The following is a 27,584-nucleotide window of genomic DNA, read 5'->3' on the forward strand; positions in this document are numbered from 1 at the left end:
CAAGCAGAAATAGGAGGAAAGTGACCAAAGTTGAAACCTTAATTGCTTTTTCTTGTTTAAGTTTCTTACAATCAACGATAAAATTAAATGTGTTTCTTTAGTCGTATTTTACAGCACGAATACCAATGCACCCATTTAATTAATATAATAAAAGGTCTATTTTAAAGGTGCACTTACTCTATTTCTGTCAGCACAAAGTTGTTTCATAGAACAATACAAATAAATATTTATAGTCTTTCTATTCAGTGTAAAATCCAATGCATGCTGTTAATTAATATAACAAAAACGTCCACTAAAATCTAGTAAAAACGAAGGAACATTTACCAACCCAAGGACACAAATGGAAGCTATAAATTCAATTCATCGACTCCTCATCAGACACGCACAATCCCTCGATGCTAAAACTATACAACGTTCCATTTCAGCAATTCGAAAAATTCACGAGGAATACGTCGTGCTAGGGGTCGATTTGAATTTAATTAACTGAACCATAGGCAATTTGGCAAGATGCTCGCATTATAGAAGCTGCCGTTAATCGAATGAAGTCTGCGGTTTACGTAGGAGCGGTAGATATCACGATGCTATGAAATGTCTTGGGATCTCGTGGGTGTTCTTCCTCCTTTTCACCCTCTCCTGAAGCCCTTCGCCCGTCCCCCATCCTGTCCTGCCGTCTTCCACGCAAGTATTTGACTTTCAAATAGCACCTAGGCACTGTCGATGTAGCACGTTATAACCGAGCACTTCATTTCGAGAAGCAATTCCACTACCTGACGAATAGCCATTACATTGGACTAACGATAACTCGATTCACGCCTAGAACGCTACATTTTTCGAGAGCCAGGAGAAAATTTCATCTCCACTGACGAACATTCAATTCGTGGCCGATTATCAACTTTTCAGTACCTTTAGCGTTCGCGTCTTCTAGAAACGACGCTATTTAAGGTTGAATATAATGTAAATGAAGAAGGAGAGCGATGGTTTCCCTTCTGGACGATGATTTTCTTGAATATCATATTTTCCATTACGTTTCGACTGTATTCGCGAAGATAAAGAATATTAAAAATTTGTTTACTTTTTAATTAGCAATATCTACTCATAATCAACATTTGAAATGTTTGTACTTTTAAGCAACTAGTTATCATGACTTGTGACTCTCACTTTAAAAAATTATAATTTTATATGTAATATTAAATGTATTAAATTGTTCTAAGTTTAGACTAAAATATTTACGACGGAGGACTGAAATTAAATTGAACTGTGCACGTTTAAATATAATAATATTATTTATGTCAGTGCTGACCATTGTCATTTCTGTAGTGTTAAACTAATCTCTGAAGAATGAATTTGATGGATTTGTCAAACAAATGACTTTAATCGAACTAAAACCGAACTGCTCGTGAAATGAAGTTTTCCGAAATTTCTTCAGGTAGTGGAAACATTTAAGATTCCAAACCTAATCCAATTTAAACTTAACACATTAACCACAGAACAAGTAGTTCTGGGTTTCTTGTCGACTAATGACGAATCGCAAGATTCGAGACGCTTTGTTTTTGTCTGTAAGATTAAAGAGTAAAGAAATGGAAGGTTAAATTAACTAATAGCCGATAATTCAAATGCTAATAACGAACACTGAAAAAATAGTAAGTAAATATAGCAAACATATCAATGTTTTATAAAGAACGATCAGAGAATTATCAATTTTCATTATGTAAACGTCTTAGTATTTTGTAAATTTTTTTTTTGCATCTCAAACTTGATTTAATTTTAACATTATATGAAAATTATTTGGCATATATCGTCGTTCTAATAGTTTTTTGTTGTAAATTCTCTTTCAATTTCATAATTTCGAAATATTCCACCCTTTATTTCGTCTACGTTTCATCCATTTCTCGATTCAAAACCCTGTTTCGAACGGTCCATTCCGTATATCACACTTGACCCAAGACTCGTGGATACCTTGCGAATGAAATTTACATATCCAGGCGAAAATTCGCAGAACCTGCAATACACCCGCTAAAAACGGCGAACAACCGTCGATTCTATTACAGTCTCGATCACCCAACACGCCACCCCTCCCGAGGGACTGACCAAAGTAATCTGGAATTAATTAAAATTTTCCTGCGAGCGATTTGGAATTCCAGGTTCTCGCGGAAATCTGACAGCGACGTTGATTTAGAAGCTCAATAAAAATTCCGCAAGAACCAAGGGCGTGGATCGCGAATTACAATTCGCGCGACCCACCATCTCCCGAGGCCTCCTTTTTCATCAGAAACGATTAACAACGGGATATACATATTTATGCGTGGTAATTTTTCATTTTCCTCCTGTCCGATTTTTATCTTCGCCGATAAGCTAATGAATATTCATACGATTCCGGATAGCGACGCTCGTCCCGTTTAATATTTATTCGGTTTTAATATTTCTGCCCCGTGGTGTTCGCCCGTTCTCGAACGACGCGCGGCGAATTGTTTCCCTGGCCAATTCCGAGAGACTATAATCGCGGACAATTCGCGCGTGTCACCGGCGTCAGGCCATTCTCTGACATAAGCGACGCGACAGGGAGGCGATCAAAGAAATTATCAGTCGACAATCGCCTCTAGGTACAATGGACAGGGCGCGGAAGAGGAGGGAAAGTGAATAATGTGTTTTGATATTGGATCAAACATAAAAAGAGGACATGTTGACGTTTGGACCACCCGGTGTGTGGCCCTCTTTAGAAGAACATCAAGCTGGGATGAATCTACCATGAAACTAATGAAGCTTTAGACATCTACGTTGAAGGGATCCCAAGGGCTCTTTATTTGTTAATTTTGTATTCTTTTGCGATTCAGAAGCATATAAGAAGTTATATTCGTTTTTAATTATGTATTGCGCAGAAACAATTCGCGCAGTCTCACATTTGCTGTGTATGAAAATATTCGCCAACCTGTATCATTAAGAAGTGGATCATTTACTATAGCCGCTATGTTTATGAAAAAACCTTCTAAAATAAAAGAAATCGTTAGATAAGTGTTCAAATTGTGTCGAGACGTTTATGCAACTACTCTCTCAAATTTAATTTCATTCTTTTTTTTTACTAAGGGGCATCTTTTATTCGGGTCTCGGCCAGAGTTTCATACGCGTAATTTTCCAGAAGGTGGAGCGGCTCGTTTGCCTGCTGTTACACCGCCACTCGACGCGGATGCGTTGCAAAATTCGCGATACGCGGAATTCTTAAACGAATTTAACAATGGGCGCGCGTGGTACACGATGCACCGCGACATTAAGCGGGACAGTGTGCACGGCCAGGTGTTCCACGAGCACCAAACTGCATCAACGTTTCCGCGGTGAACGTTTCGACCGCGGCCAACTCAGCTGGCGCGCGAAAAAAAAGAAATTTCCATCCGAAGGAAGCTCGTTCTTGTGAATTCGTGTATAATCTTCTCGCGGCAAAACAGTGAAATTCGTACGTTAAATATAATAAATGAGACTATAATGGACGTGTTCGTCTAATGTATGCTTCTAACTCGGTTTAGATAATATGAGTTTTGTTTTGGACCACGATAACGTAGTTGAGTAAGAATCTCTTTATTTCGTTTTAAAGAAATTATTTTGTATACGTTATAAATATGTAATAATTAATAAGTGTATCGATAATGTATTATAAGGATATACGTTATATTAATATATGTAATAAACTATTAGATATTATCTGTATTACTTTCAGATTCTCAATATGTACATTTCTTTTATGGTGTAACTTCTACGATCACTGCTACATATCTATGTAATTATAAGAGAATATAAAGTTTACATACACCTAACCTTTCTTTAGTTCGTATATTTTTATATTTTAAACTACAAATGCATTAAATTTAGCCTAATTGTTCTACACGAATCATGTAGACATAAGTTGGGAGCAGAGGGTTCAAACATATTAACAAGCAAATAATATTAAATGGATTCTGCTAAACGTAAGTGGTAGAAAAATTAAGAAGGGGTGAAATTAAATAAAGACTTACTTGTAACATAAGTGAAGGTTCAAGTTATACAATTACTCGTAAGCGAGTACTCTGAAAAACAAAAATATATGAAGATGTCAGATAAAATGTAAAAAATTTAATTATATATTTGAAGTAAATATAATTGCTAAAAGAGTTACAAACGAATTATAATTGCTCGGTGTACGCAAATTTTGTTTCTTTCAAAAGAATAAATAGAAACATTTAAATCTTACGTTGTTTTTTAAAACTATTACCATTGACAAATTCGAGGGAAATTCGCAACACTGAATTGAAAACTTTATTATTTTCTAATATGATACCAATCGGAATTTGACAGCCTTAAAAAAGCAAAATTGATTGTTTTAGATATGATATAGAGAACGAAAATCAATATTCGACGTATTTCTACGCAAGTTCGCAAACCCCTGAAATCTTCTTACGAAGCCTAAGTTAAGAACCACTGCCTTATGCAAAACTTTCCCTCAGGTGCTGTATTCATCCCTGAAGTAGGTCACGCATATCGTCTTACCACCCTGTATACACAGTAAACTGCCCTCCTTAGGTTAATTGTCTTAACTAACACTTTCGAATATCTGAGAAAAACGAAGTTTTAGCATTTTCTTTGCACCGTATTTGCTTTTCTTCATTCAATTAAAAAAATTTGGTTGTTACTTTATAATAGGGTAAATGATATACGAATGATTCATTTACGAAGAATTAAATGCCTTATCTAAGACATTTTAACTTTATTAAGAAAGTGAAGAAAGACATTTCAACATAACAAACAATTTCAATTATGTTCATAATTTAACTAAAAGTGAAAGAACTAAAACATAACTCTAAGCATCTCCGCCAATTATTATCAGAATCTATCATGGATGTTTAAGAAACAATAAAAATAATTTTTCTCTTTTAAAACAAAATATAAAATGCAGCATGTAGCAACAAAAATTCAGTAAAACATGCAAACTCACCAGAACTTTTACCATGTATACTCTCCAGATCTAAAAGTCAGTCCAGTTGACTCGGTAGCCAGGCAGCTCAGAATTGCCAAGCGCAAAGCGTCGCGAGCTTCACCTGAAACATTTTTGCACAGGTTAATGGGAAACCATCTGGCTGTTTGCTGGGCAAATATAGCGGTTAAAAAATTGATTTACGCACACACAGTTTTCTTTAAAGACCTTTCTGCTTTAGAGTAGTATATTAATACAAAATGTAAAATCTGATGTCTTTCGAAATATAAAAGTATTCTTATCAAATTCGAAATAATATTATTAAAAGGATTAGAACACAAAATGCCGGGTCTTTTTAATGAAAAAAGTGCTAGCACATTTGTGATTTTAATACAGAATTTATAGCTACGTACTTTTGTAAATACTATGATTTATTTCATTAATTTTATTTGTAGAAGATAAAGGAAAGCGGAATCAGCGACCTTCAAGTCATTATTCGCATTTCTTTGCGATATATTGGATCCGCCATTTTGAATTTCTAAATTTTTAGTTCATGCTTGGAATCAGCGACCCCAAAAATCCCAGTGTACCACGTTTCGTCCAAATCGATTCACTTTTTGCATTTTGTTCCACCATATTGGATCCGCCATTTTGAATTTCTAAATTTTTAGTTCAAATTTGGTATAAGCGAGCCCAAAAACCCCTTCATACCAAGTTTCATTCAAATCGAGCTACCTTTCGCATTTTGTTCCGCCTTATTGGATCCGCCATTTTGAATTTCTAAACTTTTAGTTCAGATTTGGCATCAGCGACCCCAAAAACCCCTGTATACCGAATTTCATGAAAATCACTCTAATAGAAAATGAGATGCGTTTGAATCTCTTCTAATGTAGTTCGAGGGGTTTTCCCACCCGGAAATACTACAATGTTTACTACATAGTATTTCTTGGAATTGCATCAGCCTTGCAAGGACGTTGCATATAAGTCACTTGATCAATCAATCAATCTCTCTCTCTCTCTCTCTTGTTAGAATCGTCCGATTTGATTCTAACAAAACGCAAATTGAAGAGCAGAATTTCTCCTATTTAATAAATGTTTATCATGACTGTTAGATATTCTAAAACACTTGTTATTTAATGTTTATTATATATTTTTTAAACATTGTTCCTTTTGAACGATTTTCATGAAACTTGGTATATAGGGGTTTTCGGGTGCGCTGATTTCAAATCTGAACTCCATATGGCGAAAAAAATGAAAAGTAACCTAATGTTACAACAAATTAAGCTTACTACGTACAGCTCATCTAATATGTTGGGACGTCTATTAACAGTGGAAGTTATTTGATACGTATTTCGATACTTGTCTTAACTAACCCAGGATCCATATGGTAGACTTCCATAAATATCACGCTATGACAAAGTAGAAAATGTGAAATTCAATAGTTGATTTCTACAACAACATTAAAAATACTAAAAAATATAAATAAAATTTGAATTACGACCGTGCATTAATTTTCATAAACGGTAACCCATAAACAGCTAAATATTGGCAAGAAGTCACAATACAAAACCGGCTAGAGTGTAAAGAGTTAAGAAAAGTAACAATCCCGTACTTTTTTTCATCCACTGTATCTTAGGACAATAGAGGGAAAGGAGTCATCTGAAGCTGCGCGGAGAACGGCTTCGGAAAATTGGGTTATATAAATATCCTTCGGAGGCGTTGGAACGCCACGGCGACTGAACCGGAAGGCTTAGCCTTTTTAGCGCGAGTACGTACAATAGTAATTAAGATTCGCATTAGGTCCGCGTACCGGCGTGCTTTTAATTATCCAGCGCATTCATCCGCGCGGCCTAACGAAGTAGCGAAACCGCCTGTTGCCGATGCAGTCTCTGGCAAGGTTAACGAAGTTTCGACCAAGAAAGAACGAGAGAAGTAAAGCGCGCCCACCGTCTATTGGATTCCCGGCAGCAGCTTGTCGTGCGAAAACGTGGTCTCGAGTCGCGTGCACCAATGTAACCCGGATCTTCGTCTCTTTTCCGAGGCCTTTGGGGATCGTTCTTTTGTTCCGTGATTCTGTCCCTAATTTCATGTTGACGCGCCTGGGGTACGAGATAACGAGACCACGTGTCCGTGTCATGGATTTTACAGAATCCCCTTTATGCCCGAGCATCGTAACTCCGCGATTCCTGACCGCGACGCTCCCACACTTTCCTCGATGAAATTTATAACGTGGAATAAAGTGATAGCCTGTCTAATGTTTTTATTTATATTTAAACAGTATTGTTTTACTTCGAGATTATTAATAGCGTGAAATTATAATTATCTTTGCGGATTTGAGAAATATATGCTAAACATAACTAGAAGTTATATGCACCCATGCAAAACGAAATATTTATTATATTTAATGCATATGTTTTAAAATATATTATGTATAAAAAGTAGTAAAAAGTATTAAAAAGTATAATCCATAGCACATACGTATGGAAATTAAATGTAAAAAGATTTTAGAGAAAGTACCTAGAAAATGAAAAAACATAAGAGTAAGAATAAAAAAGGAATCAAAAAGTGTTAAGTTAAAGTTAAGTGTTAAGCGATAAGTTTCTCTATTTTTATGATAAAGGTTAAGCTGAAATTATAATCAAAACTAGAAATAAGAAGAAATTAGTAGATTGTAGAAAATACACAAAGTATTACAAAAGAAAGAACTGTTCAATAATATCTAACACTCTACAAAGTAGATCTTGCCACCAAGTGCGACAATATACTTGGTAAATCGCAACCGTACTATTTTCTTTAGATTGAGCCATATATTTCTATTCAGAGAAATCAATACTCCATGTTATTCTACGTGTAGAACGTATATTGCAAGCCATTCGAAAAATCAATACTTCGCAAGCCATTTCGAATTTGTCAATTACGTAAACAGTGTGCAATATACGTCACTGAAAAATGTTAAATGTCTCATAAAGTATAAATTTGGTTAGAGGTTAACCCCATTCGTTAAATACGCGATACGACGTGGAGAATTTATGTGGGAAGGAATATACGTGCAATTTGAAATAAATACTACGGTCGCATGTATATCGTTGCATTTGCAGAAAGAGTAACGTGATAACTAATTATATACTATTAAATTGTCCAACTGCTAAAATGTAAACCTATTACACTCCTGATACTCTGATCGCTATTTCTTATTATTTCGAAATTAGTAAATTACAATACTAATTATGGCAATACTCCCGTTACGTTGCTCGAAATGGAGATAACTCATTAATCTAGCAGAGTCGTTCGTTGAACACGTGGTTAAGACAGATTGATATGCCAAACTTTCGACCTATCGGATACTCATTATACACGATTAGTGCCAGATCCGTTACCAGCCACAATTAATCTACTGACGACCACTGATTCAATAATAAATATCGAATGCAAGCATCAACTACACGAACTTTAAAAACTGAAAAAACATATTCAATGAAATTAATCGTTTTGGAGTTTTGCCGAATGGCTTCCAATCTGATATAGTTTATGTAGTTTTATTTCTATATCTGAAAAAATAAAATTTACAATCTTGATGAATCATAATTCATTAGAATTTCTAATTCAAAATGTAAAATTTACAATACAATTATTCCTGAAGAGAAAAGAAATTTGATTTACATTGATCTTTATTAATCTTAACAGTCAGATGAGTGTTCTTTGCCGAGCCTCATTAGCAAAATTATTGTAATCGAGGAATAAATCTCAGATAATAATTACGCAACAGGTAACTAATTAAATTCATCTCAATTGCATAATTAATGAATCAAACATTCGTCTTTAACGTGCATTCAGGCGTATTTTTCATAACGCTCAGGTGAATATTGTGATTGCTGAAGTTGAAATTTATTAAATGTGTTAAATTTCTTCATAAGTCGCCTGATGAAATAAATAAATGATACATTCGATTGGAACTTAAATCAATTACACTCATGGAACTAACATGATGTGTGATAATTTAAATAGTAATAAAGTACATAAACATATTTCAATAATAATAATATGAATTAGGATAAAAGTATGCAATAGGAAATTAAAAAGCATTTTTTACAGCAAAAGAACGCAAAACATAACGTTAATAATAAATTCGCTCTAAGGATTTTTCAACGGCCCCATGTTTTCAGCGCTCCTCATTACAAACGATATAATTAATATTTCACACCCACCGATAATTGCCTTCTCTTCCGAGTAGCCTCTTTTGCGTCATTTCTCCGCTGCGCACAACAATTAAACAAACTATTCAATTAATGTGCGTTGCATTAACATAACATCGGTCTTTCCCGAGCGACCTGGAATTTTATGCGAGCTGCGTCCGCGTCGCGCAAGCGAAGAAGGAACAAAAAAGTGAACAAAAAAATAAAGAAGGCTCCACGTTCGCTGTTACGTTCCCGTATTCCACAGTGTTAGCATTTTTGAGTTAATTACCGGCGCGGAACAAAAAAAAGGAATGAAAAAAAACGGGGAAAGGAGAAATGCAGAATTAGTAGTTTCGTGAGTGAACAGCGGAAGTCCACTGGCTACTCGTCTGTACATATGTACGGTACGTTCTATTAGATGTACAGCACCGAAATCGTGATACTCGACGAAATTCTAGTGTTTTTACGCTATGGACGAGCGACGAATTAAAATCTTCCGGCCCCCTGAACGCACGATGAAACAGAATCACTTAAAACGGTTCATTCTTATCCCTCGTGTAACGCGGACGCGTTAAATCGCGTTAAATGTGATGGTTTTTCCAAAGGGGGATACGAGACTTTCGAGACTCGGGGGTCCGAACATGAAAGGTAAACTACAATAATTCAGTTATCAAAATGTTAATTTATTCTTGAATCTTTTCAATTTTAGGAAAATCTTTCTCAATTTATTTGATAATGTCAGACAATTATTTTCAATAGTATATGAAATTTTTATTATAATTTTTAAATAATTTTTATTTAAATTTTGTATGACTAGGATGACGTTTCAAAAAATAGTGACCTTTGTTAAGGCAGTATGAAAGTATAATGTATAAAAAGAATTAGAAAGCATGAATATAAACTTTGTACATATTGTAGCCACGTTATAGTTGTAATTGTACAGAATTAATTAAGCTATTATAGAGTAAAATAACTTTTATTAATGTATAGAATAATTCTCATTTCCAGAATTATTTAACACCCCGTCTATACATTTGTTACACAAGTATTCGTTATTCTAGAAAAGTTCATGCAAAATATCACAAAATTAAAAATATGTAGTACTGAATAAATGCTCTCTGGTTAAACATGTAAATCACAATGCATATTTTTCCTGTACAAATGAAACTTGCATGACACCAGCTTAAGCCCACCGCGAAGCAGCTTTCATTCCTTTCTAAGACATCTACGATCAATAAACGTCAAGTTGAATTTAATCCTAAGTGAAAGTAACCATATGCGGCTGCATTATTGCCTCGTTAACCAAGGTAATGGCCATTCTGGCAGACGAAAAAGTGTCATATGACACGTTGACGGTTTTGCTACAATTTTAAACATATGCACCGTATTGGATTACGTCCAGATTCGAGTTATAGTTGCACCACGCGCGTTCGTCCGATTCGAAATAGAATGACTCATAGAAAAAGACCTTGTTCTAATTCAAAACGAAACACGGAAAAGCTGTGGACCGTATCGAGTCTCATCGGGAATTCTGAGAGCGGCATTATCTGCCCGCGGCAGAACGCGGTTATTTCTGCGCGTTTGTGTGACAGAGAATTTCAAAAAGACAGTGGGGAGAACGCGAACACCCGAGTGGGGGGAAAATTTACCTAAGTGGAAGAAAATGACGTCAACTTTTTCCTGGCAAGGCTTTTCTATGCGCTATTAAAGTCCGAAACTTGGTCATTTCAATTCCAATACCTTTCCTTTCAGTTTGAATATTAAAATGAGAACTTTCATTTTTATAAAATTATAGATTCAATATCGCAAGAAAAAAAATTTTTGTAAAAATTTTAATTCGATAAATATTTTAGCTGTTTACTTTATTTGTCCAGTTTAATCTACATATATTGATCAGTGATCTTGTTAAAAAATGTTTCCTTTAATTAAACTTCCGTTTACGTGTTCCACATTTCCCATTTTTGGAAAAATGCTTCTTACGATTACTGAACTAATAAATAAAGCATTTTTCAAACATAATTATATGGTCTTTTAAAGAAATTTGTTTAACTGTATGTAGTTTTTTTACGTAATCCTTTTTGCATAATTGCCTATTTGCATCGGTATTCGTGTCATATTAATACCCTTATATTAAATTTAATTTCTATACAGTTATTGTTAATTTCTCTTGTTCCAAAATTCCAACGAGGAAGTAATTATTACCTTCCCTCTACGTAATTCCCTTATAAATGCAGCTTGAATAATATGGCTTTCATGTCTAATTAAGCTTATTATATTTCCAAAAAAAAAGATTTCAATAGATTCATCAACTCTTTGTTATTACTGGTATTATGTTACGTAATACACATCTATGCAACTATATCAAGCCCGGTAATTTAAACTTGTTGATTGACCACTAATGTTTCGATCTCATTATCGGATCAGTTACAAGAAATATATCTGTTTACATTAATTAATTTAAACATTGATCTCTAATTACGTATAATTATAGACCCATTACACAATCATTGTTAACATTAATTGCTATTTGATCATTACCAAACAAGGATCAAATTTTACGGGCATTCTTGTGTCGTTTATCCTATGGATTCAGTCTAATTATCGCACTTATACAAAATGAAACAATAAAATTATTATATCAATCGTAAAATATATTCAACGTACATTATGCATATTTTATGTATGTTTTCTATATTATTATAGGTACGTCATAAATGCATAAAATCGAAGTCTAGTCATCTTCTTTTATTAATCGTAATCATCTGTATGTTTCACTTAAAACAGAAAAGTTATCAGATATGAGGCGTTCATTGCACAAATCGATTAACTCCATAAAACAAAAAGTTGAGAAATGCGATGAAATAATGTACAAATAATAATAGTAATAATGCGATGTACAATAATAATGTTTGTCGTTCAATGGTGTTAATCTTTATTATTCAGGAAAGTTATTATAAATATAAAAAGTTATGAGTATACCGAGTGCTTTGACATTTAAATATAAGATTCTTGAAAAAGTGGAGATAATCAATTTATGCAGTGATCGGCTCGTATATCCATACCAATTATGTGTTATTAAAAAACAAATTCCTAAAGCCTTTTTCAGCGAACCCATCATAATAAAAACCAAGAGTAAGAAAGAGGAAGACAGGCTTTACCTTACGAGAAAGGTAAAAATGACCACGCGAGTATCAACAGTCTCCCGTAAATTCGACCAGCGGTCCGACGTTATGAGCTAAACGACACGTCCAGCAGAAATCGTTAGTGTATGATCTATATCGGCCGCGGAAGGGGTAAGAGGCGAAACGAGGCGCGACAAGAAGCGTGTGTAGAAAAGCAACATGCTAGTAATCTTCCATTTTATGGTCCAAGACAGCACGTTGGCGGGGCTGTTGCCAAAGCTATTTCCAGGCAGCGCTGACTTTGCTTCGGCGACTCTCGGGTTTCTCCTCAGCTGTTCGTCGGGATCCGCGTGCAATGCGGTGTAATACCATGAGACGTAGCCAAACGTCCGTTCTTATGGTTTCGTCGAATTAGTTTCAACTGGCGTCGTGCAATTGTCAGAGATAGAGTCACAAAACGGCTCTTTAGAACGGCAATTGCCGGGTGCTGACGATAGCTGTACGTGAATACTAATTGCTATTGGGCTTATGATCCTCAATTACCGCTTGATCCTTGATTATTGCGGTCGTTTTCGTCACCGAGGTGCCGTTGCGGCGTTTCTTTTCCTCGCCAGATGGTAGAACACACCAACAAACGTTACAGACGTTTTAAACGTGGCAGAATGTTGTCGAACTTGGACTACGTCCCAAGCTGTTAATAGTGCAAAATTTATATATTTTTAAGAAATAATGAAAAGGTAATTTAGATAGGCTAAATGTATTGTAAATAATCCTTCCATTGATGTATTTTAATCATTCTTTCGTGAGTCCAAAGAAGTTCTTTCTAGTAAGTAGCTGCATTCATTCTTAAATATTTTCTTTATTCAGTTATATATTTATTTAGTTGTCTGTGTAGGCGAATTTTTCCTTTTATCGTTTGATATTCTATGTTTGATTTAACACTATCTATCCATTGTCTAGAATATTTCATGGAAAAGAATAACAGACTAGGTCTATTTTAATGTGACACAAGGGTGATAAATTACCAAGTTACTGCACTTTCAGGCATTAATAGGGTTGCATATATCGAACTTCTTTCCTTATAAAGAAGTAAATAACAATTTTTGAGTTATGTCTTTGTTAAAATTCGTAAATGACGTGATGAATTTAAATATTTCTTGATTTATGTCTGATCATTGCTTAATGAACTCAATGGACATTAAATTCTATCCAAGGCTCGATTACCCTCTTGCAATACTCTGTATTAATCTAATCGAGTAAAGAAGGTATTAGAATTAGCGTCAATCTTCTCATGCACAATACCTGGATGTTTAAGTCTGTTAATAATCAAGACCAGATCGCAATTATTGACTAAGACGGGGAAGTTTTCATTCGATCCTATAATACATTCAAAGAGAATGGTAAAGTATTCCTTACTCACGATAAAACATTTCCTCCGTTTGCACAGCGTTTTCTTCGAGACTGTGGAACGTCGTTCGTTCGCAGCGTTAATTTTCCGCGATTTTAAACACCGACCAGAATGAATTAATTAAATCGAAGATCCGTGAAATCTGTTCCGTCGCGGAAGGGCTGCTCCTCGAAGACGAGGTCAAGATTTCAATCTGATAATTGTCACCCTTCGCGTCTAGAGACTCTACTAGAGCCACATCCTTACGCGAAAAGTATCTTTCCCAGTGTTTTAAGAACACTTCATTTTCCCAAGGAACGAATCTACATTAATTAGTGGAGCTCGTTCGCTTGCTAGAACAAGAATTATGAATTTGCGAAATTGGTGTCTAATAAATTAACCTACTCAGCACTGCTGAATTTAAAACGATGTCGATTAATTACTTCCTTTAATTCTTGCTGGAAAATTGAGAAAAGTTGGCATGAATTGTTTAAAAAATTGTGTATGAACATATACATAATTTCAAGTCATCAGAAGTCAAAGATATGATAACTTAATTTACAGAGTTTATCATATAAATGGGTATGGTAATGTTTTTTCCAAGTAAAATGGTAATGGAATGCAAAGAATTTTGTTCAAATTGAAAGATTCCAACACTATGTTATACTTTAATTTTTGTCCAGCGTGTATGTATATTATAAAGAGCGAAATTAAAGGATATGTTGTGCAGTTGGACCCTACTCTGAATTCGTTATTCATTCTTTGTGAACGATAGTACGCGCTGTCATCTCCTTAAAATTCGAAATAGCCCAATGAAGATATTCAAATGCGAATTTCTCCTTTCGAGTCAGATCAATTGCCTTGCTATTTCCCGTCCAACGCCTATGCGAGCATCGTTGGGTTGACTTGAACAACGGCCGAATAAAGGGTCGCATCAAATTTAACTACTTTCCATTCCTAGTTATTTCAGCGTTACGGGGACAGTGGCGCAGTTTCATTTCGGTGTAATCACGCCGTTGGGTCTCGTACGTTTATACAAGGTGTCCCGCCAGGAACAGAACACCTAATTTATCTCCTTCCTGGGTTAAGAAAATAAACCTAGGAGTTTCCAAGATGGAGCTTGAGCGGATTCGTAAAACGTACGAAGGGTTATTCTCCTATGATAATTATCCTTAAGAATAATTTGATTTAGAAACGTGGCGACGATTTGGGGAGATTCTCTGTTTTATTGAAGTTTATTTAAATTTTTTACGAAAGGGATAATTTATATACTTTGGTATTATTATTATTTGGAAATAATCAATGTTATCAATATTGCCTCGAATTGAGGTATAGCTTTTCATTCAAGTTTTGAAGCTTTGTAAAAAATTATTTAACAAGAGAGTTTAATTTAGGCTTTTATATCATATATTTAATAACATCAAACAAAATTCCGAAATAGTTCTCATTAATTTGAAACCTAACGTTCTCCCCCAATGTAATAATTAGCAAAACATTTCAAACGAGAACAATAATCATAACCTTCACCGCTTCTAGAAAAGCGAATAATTTGTATCTGCAGTGAAAAAGGAGAAAATTGCACGTTCCTGTTGAATCACCCAGTGCATCGCAGTCGCGATAGGGAGCTGCGGACGAAGTACCGATAAAAATTCGTCGTCGAGTATTATTAAATTTCACGGAGAGCTAATGCGTCAAATCTAGCGCGGCGTTGCAGCGATGAATGCGTCCCGTCCCGAAATAAATGGTTCTAATTGCCGTTGACAGTGATAAGGATAATAAAATAACGCGAAAATTCGAATGGTACCTCTAAAATTCCCGTATTGTTAACGCCATTAGGTTTCGTTAAATCTTCCACAAGGACTGACAGCGTGATCGATTAAGGGAACATTGATTCATCTTCTTTCGCGCGAAACACTGATACACATCACGGCAAGAAACTGATGAGACTGCTGGGGAGGGACAACAAAAGCAAGACAAGTAGCATAACGTGTTCGTTCCTTTCATTTAAAATGACCAGCTGAAAACTACACACCTCCAATATTAACACATTCGCGACCGCTGACGTGACTTCACGTCACTTCTGTTCCTGGTTATGACAAAATTATGAAAATGTTTTTATTGTATACACTACATATGTACAACATTTATATTTCAAAACATATTTTATGTTAACGTCGCATCAACCTTTGATTGTTAGCGACTGTCTTTTATGTAGTAATCGTTATTGTTTGGTGTTGGTCCAAATATGTCCATCTTTAAGTAGCTGAATTATTTTGTTTTCTTCAGTGTTCTGTATTATTTTCGTGAGTACTCGGTATTAGAAACGTAAAATACCGCTAATGTGTTAATATAATTTAATATAAATATAAGCGATCGTGAGATTTTCTGATGCTTTCGATAAAGATTAAAAATCATTCGCCATTAAATATCTAAATAACATAATTTTTGATGCCAGCCAAAAGTTAATGGCTCCAACTCGATGAAAAGGCGGGGATAATCATGCCAATCCCCACTTTACTTTATGGCTTTATACAAAATTTAATACTACAGTGTTGATGCCTTTCAGCACTCGCGATCGGCGAGTAATCGACCGATTTCACGGGAATTAGATAATCAAAATAAAACGTTAATGACGTGTACTAATAACTCGAGCATTATTACATCGTCGGTGTTAATAATGCGTTCGAAATTTCCAGCAGACTGCAGCGATTCGCGTAATTCGTTGCCACCTAACGAATGGTCACAATTGTCAGTCACACCGACTGCGATCATAAAGTAATGTGAAATACATTGCCGTTGGTGGTGAAAAACCGCTAGGTTCGAAGTTTCAGCTTTCGACGAGCATTTTTCGGACTCGCCGAGTATTCTGCCAACTGCAATTTCAAACCGTTTCCTATTCGTAAACAGGTTTAAGAGTACTACAGTGCACGCGCGCAAGCCACCGTAAATTCAGGCAAATGCAATCGTCTCATCCGAAAGCAAAATCTCAAATGAAAGGATATAACTCGAGAGAGGATCCATTTGAAGAAAGTAATGGAGAGTATCCTTAAAGTCTGCATATATTTCTTCTTTCGACAAAGGCATATTTAATCTGTGAAGGAAAAATAATGATCGTTGCTGACTTTCTCTTTGTCACCAGACTTTAAAGTCACTCTAAACAGTGTTATTAGGCATGTACAAATTGTATATCATCTTCATAATTTAAAGACTGAAATCGAAACAGAGGAAGAAACTTCTTGTCGTAACATTAATTATTTCATAATATGAGGAACAGAAACTTGAAGTATGTTTTGTTGTTTAAATGTTATAACGTGCATTTTATTTTCCATATTTTGTATATTATGTGCAGTTGTACATCGCCTTGTATATTTTTGTATATTCACACTTGTCATAATTTCATAAATATTCCTAATCTATTCGTTACAAGGCTAAAGCTCTAAAAAACTATATTTTAACATTTTCATTGATTTTGTGCTTTTTGATGATTCAATGTCAAGAGGATATTGATATCAATGAAAATAAAATATTAAAAATAATCAAAACAAATTTCTAAGAAATAATCTTTAACCGATCAACTAGTGCTGCAATTACCTCGCCATAAATTTATCTTTAATCACATAAATACGCAGATCCGAGTGATACACATCTGCGTCACTCGAACCCGAAGTGTTACCACCAAACAGCCACTAACCGTGGACAATTCGTTACCATCGACCGCGGCATCGCGTCATTCCGAATCCCAATTACCGTCTGCATCGCCTTCGGTTCCGCGATATTCATCAAACCGTGGCGTAGCGTTCCGACAAATGCAACCTACCCTCGGCCGTCCTCGAAGGAACGTGTTAAAATCGCGAATCCGCTCTCCGGATCCGGTTTATTCGGTTGGAGAATTGCACGAAACTCGGCACGTCGGTTGCGGATTCCGGCATGTGTCCCGTCGATTTATCTCGCACACGTGGGCCAACTTTCGTTCGTCTCTGGTCATGATTTCGGACCACCGCGAAGTTTTGCCCGCGATGGTGGCGAAGAAGCAACGAAACAACCGGCGAAACAGCGACACCGCCAACACCGACTAACGGATCTCCGCGTCGGCCGGGAGGAAACGAGCGAAGCAAAAGCCTTTCCGTGCACACGGCTCGAAGAGTACGGGGAAATATCGTCGGCGATGGAAAACAAATTGTCGGCGAGCAGTCGTCGCCGGAGAGTTCGTCGCCGCGGCAGTGCGCTTTAACGACCGCTTTCTGTGATTCCCCTAATGTTTAATATGTAACGACGTCGACGGTGACGTTGCGGCGTTTCAACCCGGTGTGTCAGGCGTGTGTAAACGGGTCGACGGTAATCAGTGTAGTTGTAATTGAATTCGAGGTGTAAATCGACCGGCTAATGAATAAAATATTGATGGTAATGGAATGCGAGAGGATATTCGTTTAAAAGGTGATTTGGGACTGATTTGCGTTTGCGTGATTAATTTTTGAGAGTTTTCGTGTCTGAGATTGCACACAGACGTGTGATATTGGTAGGATAAAAGTAGGGTTAAAAACTGTTTCACGTTTGATTGGATCTGTATGCATGCAGAGATTTTCTAGAAAATATATTATTAGACAGCAAATCGTTTAATAATAAAACGATGAGTTAAGTCTGAATCCGAATGAATTATTTTATGTGTTTATAGTGTTACTGGAGAACGTGGAATACCTGTAGAACAGTGGATTACGTGTTTGAATACATATAGTCGTAGATGTATATTAATTCAGAGAGTTTAATTTGGATACATCCTCGTTTGTTTGAATATTTTGGCTCGGACTGTCTGTTCCTGACTACTTATCTGGTACAGCGAACTGAACTAATTATAGGAGAGTGCACTGTAATACATGTAGTTTTGTTTGTGTTTGTAGTGGCTGACAATAACTATGTAGTATGTTCAACTATGTTTGAATAATTGTTGCTGACTGTCTGACACTGTCTCACTTAACTATAAAAGTCCTTTCATGCTTAAGTGTTTGTTGCTCACTGTATGTACATTTTGAATATTTACTAAAGATAATCCCGCACGTTGTGATACTAATAATTATTTGAAATAATTATTAAATTTATTTACTATTAATTATTAGGTGAATTTAAATATTTATTTAAGTATGAACGGGCAGACAAAGATATCAGCGCTCGTCCAAATTCGACAACGCTTCCTCGCTTTAAGTATGATTTAATAAATTTCACCATGCAGAGATATATGATGCAAATAAACGAAACGCTTCGTACACGCAGGTGCAAATTCGTTGTATTCGCATGCAGATTATCTCACGTGCTCGCACCGGGGCATCCGCAAAATTATGATATAAATGGAAATAGCTCTGATTAATAGTGAACTGGTAAAACGGTTAACGTGACCTAGAAGATATTATTAATGGTTACTTTACAATGGGTCCAGAATTGAATACGACTAAAATGATGAGCTGATTTCGTTTGCTTCGCGAGTTGCGCAAATTATTCAGCGATATCCCGATAAAGTTCATTATGACTCGCGATTCAGCGTCAATCGTTCTACAAAGAACGCAACCTTCGGCTCGTGCAAAATTTATTTCCAAATGTTGCTAACGTTTCGAGTAGTTTCGTGTCTTGCATCGCGCAATTTCAGTATCGTTGCGGACTGAATTATAACCTTATAATCGGAACTGTAACGCAACGTTCTTCGTTTTGGGAGTCGCTGGAATCATCAAACAGTATGTGACACAACATGGAGTAACGAAATTATGAAAACAATGTTGCAATTGAGCGACTAATTGAACGTAGATTGACTTCTAATTATATTGCATTAGTTCCATCGAGTCGAATGTGCATGCGTTCAGGGCAGCAGTGGAGACTATGTTTATGTCTGAATCGTTCCAAATTTAGGTGCACTAATTGTGTGTCAGTTTCGAAGTGCCAAAAGTGGAAATAGAATTGTACAGACTTACAGATTTGGGTATTTGGATAGTCACCTTATGCGCATCGTGTATTTTTGAATCTGAATTATTTTATTCTTAGGATTTCTTTAGCCTTGACTGCATTTCTAGAATATCTATAACTTAGTTTGATAATACTCTTTTACTCTTCTTTGATAAAATTTAAATCAAAGTAAGACCACAACCCCTTAAGTAAAACCTAACAGAAATCATTTTAAGATTAAATAATAATTTTGACATGATTTGAAATTGAAGTGGTTAAACTTTTCGTAAAATAAATGCAAGATACATAACTTTATATATTTAATATAATAAATGAAAAATAGAATCAGAATCATAAAATGAAATTATTTTTTATGTTAAATACAATAATTACTAATTTCTCAGTTTAACTGTGGAATTAAATAGACTATACATATATTGTTTTCTGTGGAGCGCTTTTATTTAATATTGATACTTAATACTCCATACTCAAAATTAATTCTATTTGTATTCATATTGAAATGAATTTTTCAATAGAATTTTTGACAGAAGAGTCGAATTTGAGTTTAGAGGTAAATGACTTTTAGAACTTCCTAAATAAAACAGATCACGTATAGCAGAGAGGAGAGTCCGTCCAGGTAACCTTAATAACTCGAATCCTATCCGTGCCGTTAAAAACAGTGATTCGAATTCAAATGCAAACCTACTACTCCTCTGCATTCGTTCTGCAGCCCAGATCGATACCTAATTGCCATTCTTTCTTTTTCCTCGCAATCCAGCGGCGAGAAAGGATGAAAGGCAGGTACGAGCATACGTTCCTCGCATTCTTCACGGAAGGGCTGTGTGCTACGGGAAACATACGCGAGAAAATCTCGAGAGACTAATGTAATTTGCCTCTGAACAAGACAATCTCTAATCCGTGCGCGCAAGGTTACGCGCGATCCCGGCTTATTCCTTCGGAGAACACCGAATGAAGGTTTGTTCCACGCCACGGAATTAGATTACGTCTCTAAGAGGAATAAGACAATGAACTAATTTTTGTCTGAAGGAGATCCGGCGGAAGCATCGCGCTAATTGCGAGCGATGGCGGATGAAGGAGTTGAATGTTACTTTATAACGGAGGTAGGAATTATTTTATCTGAATAATCAACGACAAATACAAATGGTTTAAAGAGATCTGTGTAATAGTACCGAGAGATTGTAATTACTCAATGTAAAAAAATAGTTCTAAGGGATACACATATGTTTATGTTTTATTCATTTATGTTTTATTTTATAAAGAACAGAAAGGAGTCGACCAGTAATATTAATTTTGTATAAAAGTAGGATATATTCACAAAAGTAGAGTTTTGTAAAAAGGTACGGAAATCACATTTTTAAAAATGTAGGATCCTACCGGGATCGGATAAATTTCCTCAAGAAGAAAACAGACCTTTCAATACTCCTGTACAGGGAAACGTTCGAAGGGAAAATATGTTTGCCGATCTCTCGAGGGATCTATGTGAAATGGCATTGTACAAGGTGTCACCTAATTTGGGTGTTTGCTTCCTACTCAAGGTATTCCTTGAGAAATTTGTTCGACGGAAGCTCTCCACGAAGCTACAAGTTTTCAAAATTTCATCTCGGAAGCGAGCAGGACAGTGTGAGCTTCTACAGTGGCGACGATAGAACACAATGTATTATAAAATATTCCTAAAGTCGACGTGTTGTATATTTCACATTCTCAGAACCCACAGAAATCACGCCGGAGTTCAACATTTTTCTAATTTAAACAAAGAAATTTCTTTCACTAAAATTTCTACAGATTCATTCGATAGAAGAAAATTTTGTTTGTCCATGAATAGTGAAGTTAATTTTATTTATTTTATTATTTTATTTAAATGTAATTCTTAATCCATTTTTCTAGTGTTGCATATATTGCGAGTGTACGTCAAAGAAATCGAATACAAAGAATGATCGAGGTAGGATTTCTTATTTACATCTTGTGGTAATTTTATCTTTGTTCTGTTCAGAAAATGATCATTCATATTTCTTCTGCCTATTTTCGCTTTGAACTTTTTATTCCTCTCTTTCTTAATTAACAAAAATTAAACAAATAAACCCCTAAAAATTATAAACACCGTAAAAAATACTGAATTAAAAATGTGTCTCTTAAAATTTCAAATACATTGAATATTCTTTCCAGCAGCGGAAACTTTCTCATCCGCAAAGCTGCTTATCTGAAGATTCTTACACACATACACACGTGTATGTGTACGCCATTCCCCGCCATACTTCACCGTTTTCATCTTTTTCAGCTCTCGGTGACACATCTAACCGATCGCCGGAACCTCGGTAAAGCGAATAAATTCTAGATAACTGAATCATTTAAGAAAATCTCGAGGAGGTTAGGGATGATCTTAAGAAGGAAGCATTCGTAAAGTCGCATTAAACCGGTTCATCCTGGAAGCCATGTTAACGCCATTCGACGCGTGACAAACCAGGTTCTTGATCGTTTGAGTTTCCAGCAGGAAGTCCAATTCGCGGACGGATGAACCCCGCTCTAAACGAGAGACGGTAGACTGTGGTATAAATTCGCGTAATTTTCTACGATGGGATTCCACGTGCCGACGTGGAAACGTAGCTTCCTCTCTCATTTACTCCACGTACGTGGGCTTGAGCCGTGCACACGTGTATGGAGAATAGAGTGGAAAGAGAAGACGAATGGAATGAAACAGGGAGAAGCGTTGGCGAGAGACGAAGAAGGATATACTGGGCGAAAATCTTGGAGATAGATGGGCGGGAATGAAATTGGAATATACTATGCAAAATACTATGCTCGATGAAAACAGTCTTCGAGAGTAACTTTTCATTCGTTCTCTTCCACAATTATCATAATGCGAACAACTTGACATTTAAAAATACAAAATATTGTAGGATATACTTAATCCAAAAATATATCTCTTAGAATTCTAAGTACTTTGAATATTCTTCACTAAAAAGTATAAATACGAAACAGAAGAGAAAATACGAAGTAATAACAGTACTGCATATATCTACTCTCAATACTGCGCGACCAGAAACAGTAGAATAACCTATAACAGATCAGACACGGTAATATATCTATACATAAACGACTTCTAATGTTTCCAACATATTTAACCTTGTATCTAATACTTTTGTAATGAAAAATTATAGACGCAAAAATTTAATCAAAATTATCCAATATAATAATTGATATATCGGATATATTTTTTTTTAATTGAATATCTACAAGCGGTAGAACATTTTCTAGATTAGAGAAATTAAATAAAATAGAAATAGAAATTTCTCCGTTCGATAGAGAACGGAAAAAGCAAAGAAACGAAATATTGGAAGAGATATAGAGATATAGCGTAGCGTAAATGAGCGTGCTAGTAGTATTAAGCTTCATAAATCGGACGTTGTTTAGCTTTCCTATTACCAGAACCTTTTTACACTCGTTACACAGAAATAACGTTTGTTAATGAATCAGTTACCATACAAAGGGTGATACCAACACACGTGACAATTATCAACGTCACTATAGTTTGACAAACTTTAGAACCTTTCTTTCATTGACGACTTCAGCAGTAAGTCACTGAAACATTTAATTAGACTCTTATTCCTAAACTAGTACGACAAATTTAAACATTTACAACCATGTTCAATCAAATATAAATATAAATTGTTCAAATATGAACAAAATTTCAGGTTCAACAATCGTATATCTCAACAATTTCTTTGCTCCCATAAATTCCTACACACTTGAAACCCTGCAGATACGATTCCTTCAAAACTGTCACGCAAGCACCAACCCCTCGAATTGGATATTTCCCACCATTGTCCTCTCCCCCCAGTGTCAAAATCAATGCGACCCTGGTTGGTATCAGCGCAGGTAAGTCAAATCACCGGAACTGGGTCAAACCAGGAAACGGTAGCTCGCGCCTCGGCGGGAAATCCTTCGCATAAACAAGACGGGAAAGTGCCGTGGGCCGATAAACTCTGAAAAACGGAACAACGAACCGATAAATTTTTCCGCGCCCCGTCGTCCGAAGGGAGTGGGCATCAACGGTATGGCACGAAGGAGGCCAGAGCCTGTCGATAAACCTGGGAACTCGAAGAACAAGGGCGAAAAGTGCGCACACGCGTCCTGCGACACCTGTACAGGGTGTAAGAAAACTTTACGTTATCATGATGGGCAAATTGTCTAACTGATAGTAAAATTTAGACATCAATTTTTGACGAAACGACTGCTTTGAACAATTGAATAATATAATAGGTTCTCTGAAATTGCTAACAAGTGAAGTTACATGAAAATTAAAATTAAATTTGTAAGTACTCAAATTTTATACCTGTCAACAAATAAACAAATTTTTCGAAAACCAATTACTACATCCTGCCCAATTTGAAAATTCCTACCAAGCGATATTTTCATTTTTTAATGTTACAATATAATAACATCGCTCGGAAATCTACCGATAAATATATCTATTCTCTTTCCTGGCTAATCAAGTAACCAGTGTCTTCGCTGATCGCGGAGCGTAGAATCATCCGTGATAAGCCAGGACGTGACATTTTCTTACACCCTGTATACTGGAAGCGTGGCCAACACAGTGGCAATTACCGCGGTAGCCGGCTACCCGAGTCCGCTCAGACTCATACATTAAAGATATCGTTGGGATCCTGACAATACCTGCCAAGACTGCGTCATATGTTACACCCCCGACGGGGGCAGGAGGTGCACGAGGGACAACGGAAACGAAAGAAAGAGAGCAAGCGTGTCTTGGCGACGTAGGCAGCGGATCGCCGGGCTGACGGGACGATTTGAATTTTGCATTAAACATCAATGCGTAGATTCCGCATGTTTGCCCCCGGTCCGCCCCTCCCCCTCGCGCTACCCGGTACCCCCGCAATTTCACCTTTATTGGATATACCGCGACCCGGTTAGGCGCGTCGAGATTTCGCTCTCAACGGTTGAATAGACGACCAGGGATAGGCTGATCGAAGGAACGAAATTGCGGTGTTATAGACGTTTCCAACTATTTCGGCCGGTCGGGATTATCAGGAGTCATCAATGTGAAACCTACGAATACGTAGCGCTATTAAGTTCGTCGTTTGATTTTTTTTAAACATGGCGCTACTGTTTGTACAGCTGTTCCAATTGACGTGTCATAGTACAAGTTTTTTTACAATGGAAAAAATTGAATATCGTGTAGTGATAAAATTTTTATTATATACTGTTAAAATAAATTTATGAACGATTGTTAAAATAAGATATATGAACAATTCGTACAAAGTATGCCAGTAATTACACAACAGCGAAGTGTAATATATGTGTGTGTATGTTCCTAGCGTCCAATTCGAGTTTGTTTTTGTATGTTTGTACGTTCGGTTTTCACTTGCATGACTTCGATTTACTTAGATGCCTGTAGAATAGTGGACTACGTATTCGAATGCGTAGAGGTATAGGTGTATAATTATGCAGAGAGTTTAATTTGAGTTTGTCCTTGTACGTTTGAAAGTTTCACTCGGACTGTCTGACAACTTACCTAATACGGTAGATTGAAGTAATTATAGGAGAGTGAACTGTAAATCTAAATGCATGCAATGATGTGTTTGTAGCGGTCGACAATGGCTGCCTGAAGTGTGCTCTTCTGTGTTTCAGTGATTATGTGGCGATGCTGAGGGAATACAGAGGCAGTTAGTTTATAACCAGTCTTGGTCAGAAAGGCCACAAATTAATGTGTACATACATAGCCATTATAGCCCTTAATAGTACATTACTATTAAGGAGCTCGATGATTTATTATTATATTGTGGGTTGTCCAAAAAGTTCGTGCCAAAGTTTAAGGAAATTCAAAGGTATTACAATTGCATTGATTAATAACTATCACTCTTTCGTTATCCAGATCATCAAGGACAGATACTTTGAAACCCTATCCAACTTCAAAGCTAAGATACTTTCCTCTGGGATTATTTTTGCTATTTAACACAGCTTCTTCTACTAAGGATACAATCCAGAGATGCCATTGATAGTGAGACGACCAACGTAAGTTTGAAATGCACGCCTATTAGTCCAACCACGTCCGCCCATGTGACAGAAGACCGTCAGCCTGCTTCATGACAAAGTAACAGACGAGATAAATCAGGACGATTTTAGTCTTAGGGAGACATGTCTGACAGAAAGATTATTTATACCACTCAATTGATACTTATTTTCTTAAATATAGTAACATGTCAACTCATTACTTAAGTTTTTCCTCTAGAATTTATAACGATAGGAACATATAGATGTTATAACATTTTAGAGAGCCAAGTAATGTCATATTAGATTTCACCAGTGAAAAAATCTAAATAGATTTCTTAACATTGACTAGAATTGAACCGTCTTCGAGTACCCATTTTCGATAAATTAGTAAATGAAGAGAGGTCTAATCGTTGTAACTTCAAATCTCCTCGCCATGTTTCCCCAGGAAAAGGATTAGTAGTTCCCAAATCTGAAAGATTATAGTCATATAACCTACGTACTCTTGAACAAACACTAGATAATTCTAGAGTGAATATAAGCACTGCATCAGTAAAAATAAGTAGAATTTAAAATATGCTGATACTCCAGAACATGACAAGATAAGGAATTCTGCGCAAGTTGATGACTATTCAAAGCTGTGCAAACACAACCTAGCGCAGTTAGTTTTGGCGCCATTAAACTTGCATACTCTTGACACCAATAATCTTTGCACGTGGAAACACGCATTAGACGCGAGCATTTACACCAGAGGGGTTGCTCCGTTCATGCGCGCGTCTTGAACATCGCACGAGGGTCGTTTGAGCGTGGGTGTCTCTTGAGGGCTAGTGAGAATTTCCGTACATAAACCTGACCTTAGAAATTTAGGGTTACGTAGGCGCTGGATCATCGCAACTGTAGTTCATGCTATAGAGAATTTTCAATGCTTCACTGGCAACTTCTCGCGTGTTCGGTGTATTAAGAACGATAAGGGAGGCTTTAGTATAAGAGTTTTGTTTGGTAAATATAAAATATCTTCGACATCTACTCATTTTCGATAGTACAAATTTAGTAATTCAAAATACAACTAAGATTCTAGAAGATAAGTAATATAATAATACTTCTAGAATAAAACTACACATTTATCATTAGTATTATTAGTGAACATGTTTCTTATTTTGTCTAGAATTGATAGAGATAATGAGTCAAAAAAGTACTCAAATTTCTACCCTTATAGCCCAGCACATACTACTCAATAATTTTGATTTACAATTAAATATTTGGTGTTTAGTGAATATTCTAATTATTTATTTGACACCTCTTCCTCTTCAACTTTCCTTTACTCCACTTTCAACTGGCAGTACTTGAGTCGTCTATATAAGACATTCAACATAAATTACATTATCATAAAATTGTCCTTAATATTCTCGACACAACATTTCACGCTATTATCGCGAACAATGCCTGTTCTACGTATAAGCTTGCCATAATCCAAGGATAACTACCACGCGAAGATTTGCATATCTGATTCATCTCAACTACCATTATATTATGGATCGACATCTTCGCGTCCTGAAGAAGACTTACAAAGAACGGTCGAAGCAAACCACGAAGCGGCTAGAAAGGTTCTTCAAAAACGGTTTTAGGATTTTATTTTTTTAAATAACAAAATATCTTTGACAGCGTCGTTGTAATAGACACTTTCACGTTCAATTGTAATCGTTTATAAATATCCTAAAGGCTTTTATAGAAATCCTCTCAATACCACATATATTTGAAAAAGAATTTTAACAGACATATGGAAGAAATGTTGGTATTTTTCTTACATAAATATCTCATGGTCACTAATCCCCGCTACTTCCGATCTTTCGTATATTAAGAACGTAATGTAAATGAAAATTACAGAAGATGGAAAGAAATATAGAACAAAAAGTGTAGAGTTCGTTTAATTTAAGTAATACGAGTTGAGTGAACGATAGGACAGACGAGAGTAACAAGTACAGCTTGGCAAAGCTCCAATGCTCCATAACTGCGAC

The 27,584-nt window shown here is 36.0% G+C and overlaps 1 protein-coding gene and 1 long non-coding RNA gene across 3 annotated transcripts in view; one reads left to right on the forward strand and one right to left on the reverse strand.

Moving 5' to 3' along the window:
- LOC128886057 (uncharacterized) overlaps positions 1-27,584 on the reverse strand; it is a 346,337-nt gene that overhangs the window by 167,141 nt on the left and 151,612 nt on the right. The window contains exons 4-5 of one of the 2 annotated variants that reach the window (XM_054140598.1): positions 4,958-5,060; positions 4,002-4,052 (exon numbers count right to left, since the gene is read on the reverse strand). Coding sequence is in view for 1 of the 2 variants with exons in the window: in XM_054140597.1 (XP_053996572.1) it covers positions 4,958-4,972 (15 nt within the window). In the remaining variant the exon portion in view is untranslated. The remainder of the gene's footprint in view (positions 1-4,001; positions 4,053-4,957; positions 5,061-27,584) is intronic. The other variant, XM_054140597.1, reaches the window with a different exon arrangement.
- On the forward strand, positions 17,118-26,930 carry LOC128886062 (uncharacterized). The gene is made up of 3 exons (XR_008459720.1): positions 17,118-18,054; positions 25,210-25,376; positions 25,454-26,930. It is a non-coding gene; the product is annotated as an uncharacterized LOC128886062 (long non-coding RNA).

The sequence above is a fragment of the Hylaeus anthracinus genome, unplaced genomic scaffold (genome assembly GCF_026225885.1).
Source record: "Hylaeus anthracinus isolate JK02 unplaced genomic scaffold, UHH_iyHylAnth1.0_haploid 11982, whole genome shotgun sequence".
Lineage (NCBI taxonomy): Eukaryota > Metazoa > Arthropoda > Insecta > Hymenoptera > Colletidae > Hylaeus > Hylaeus anthracinus.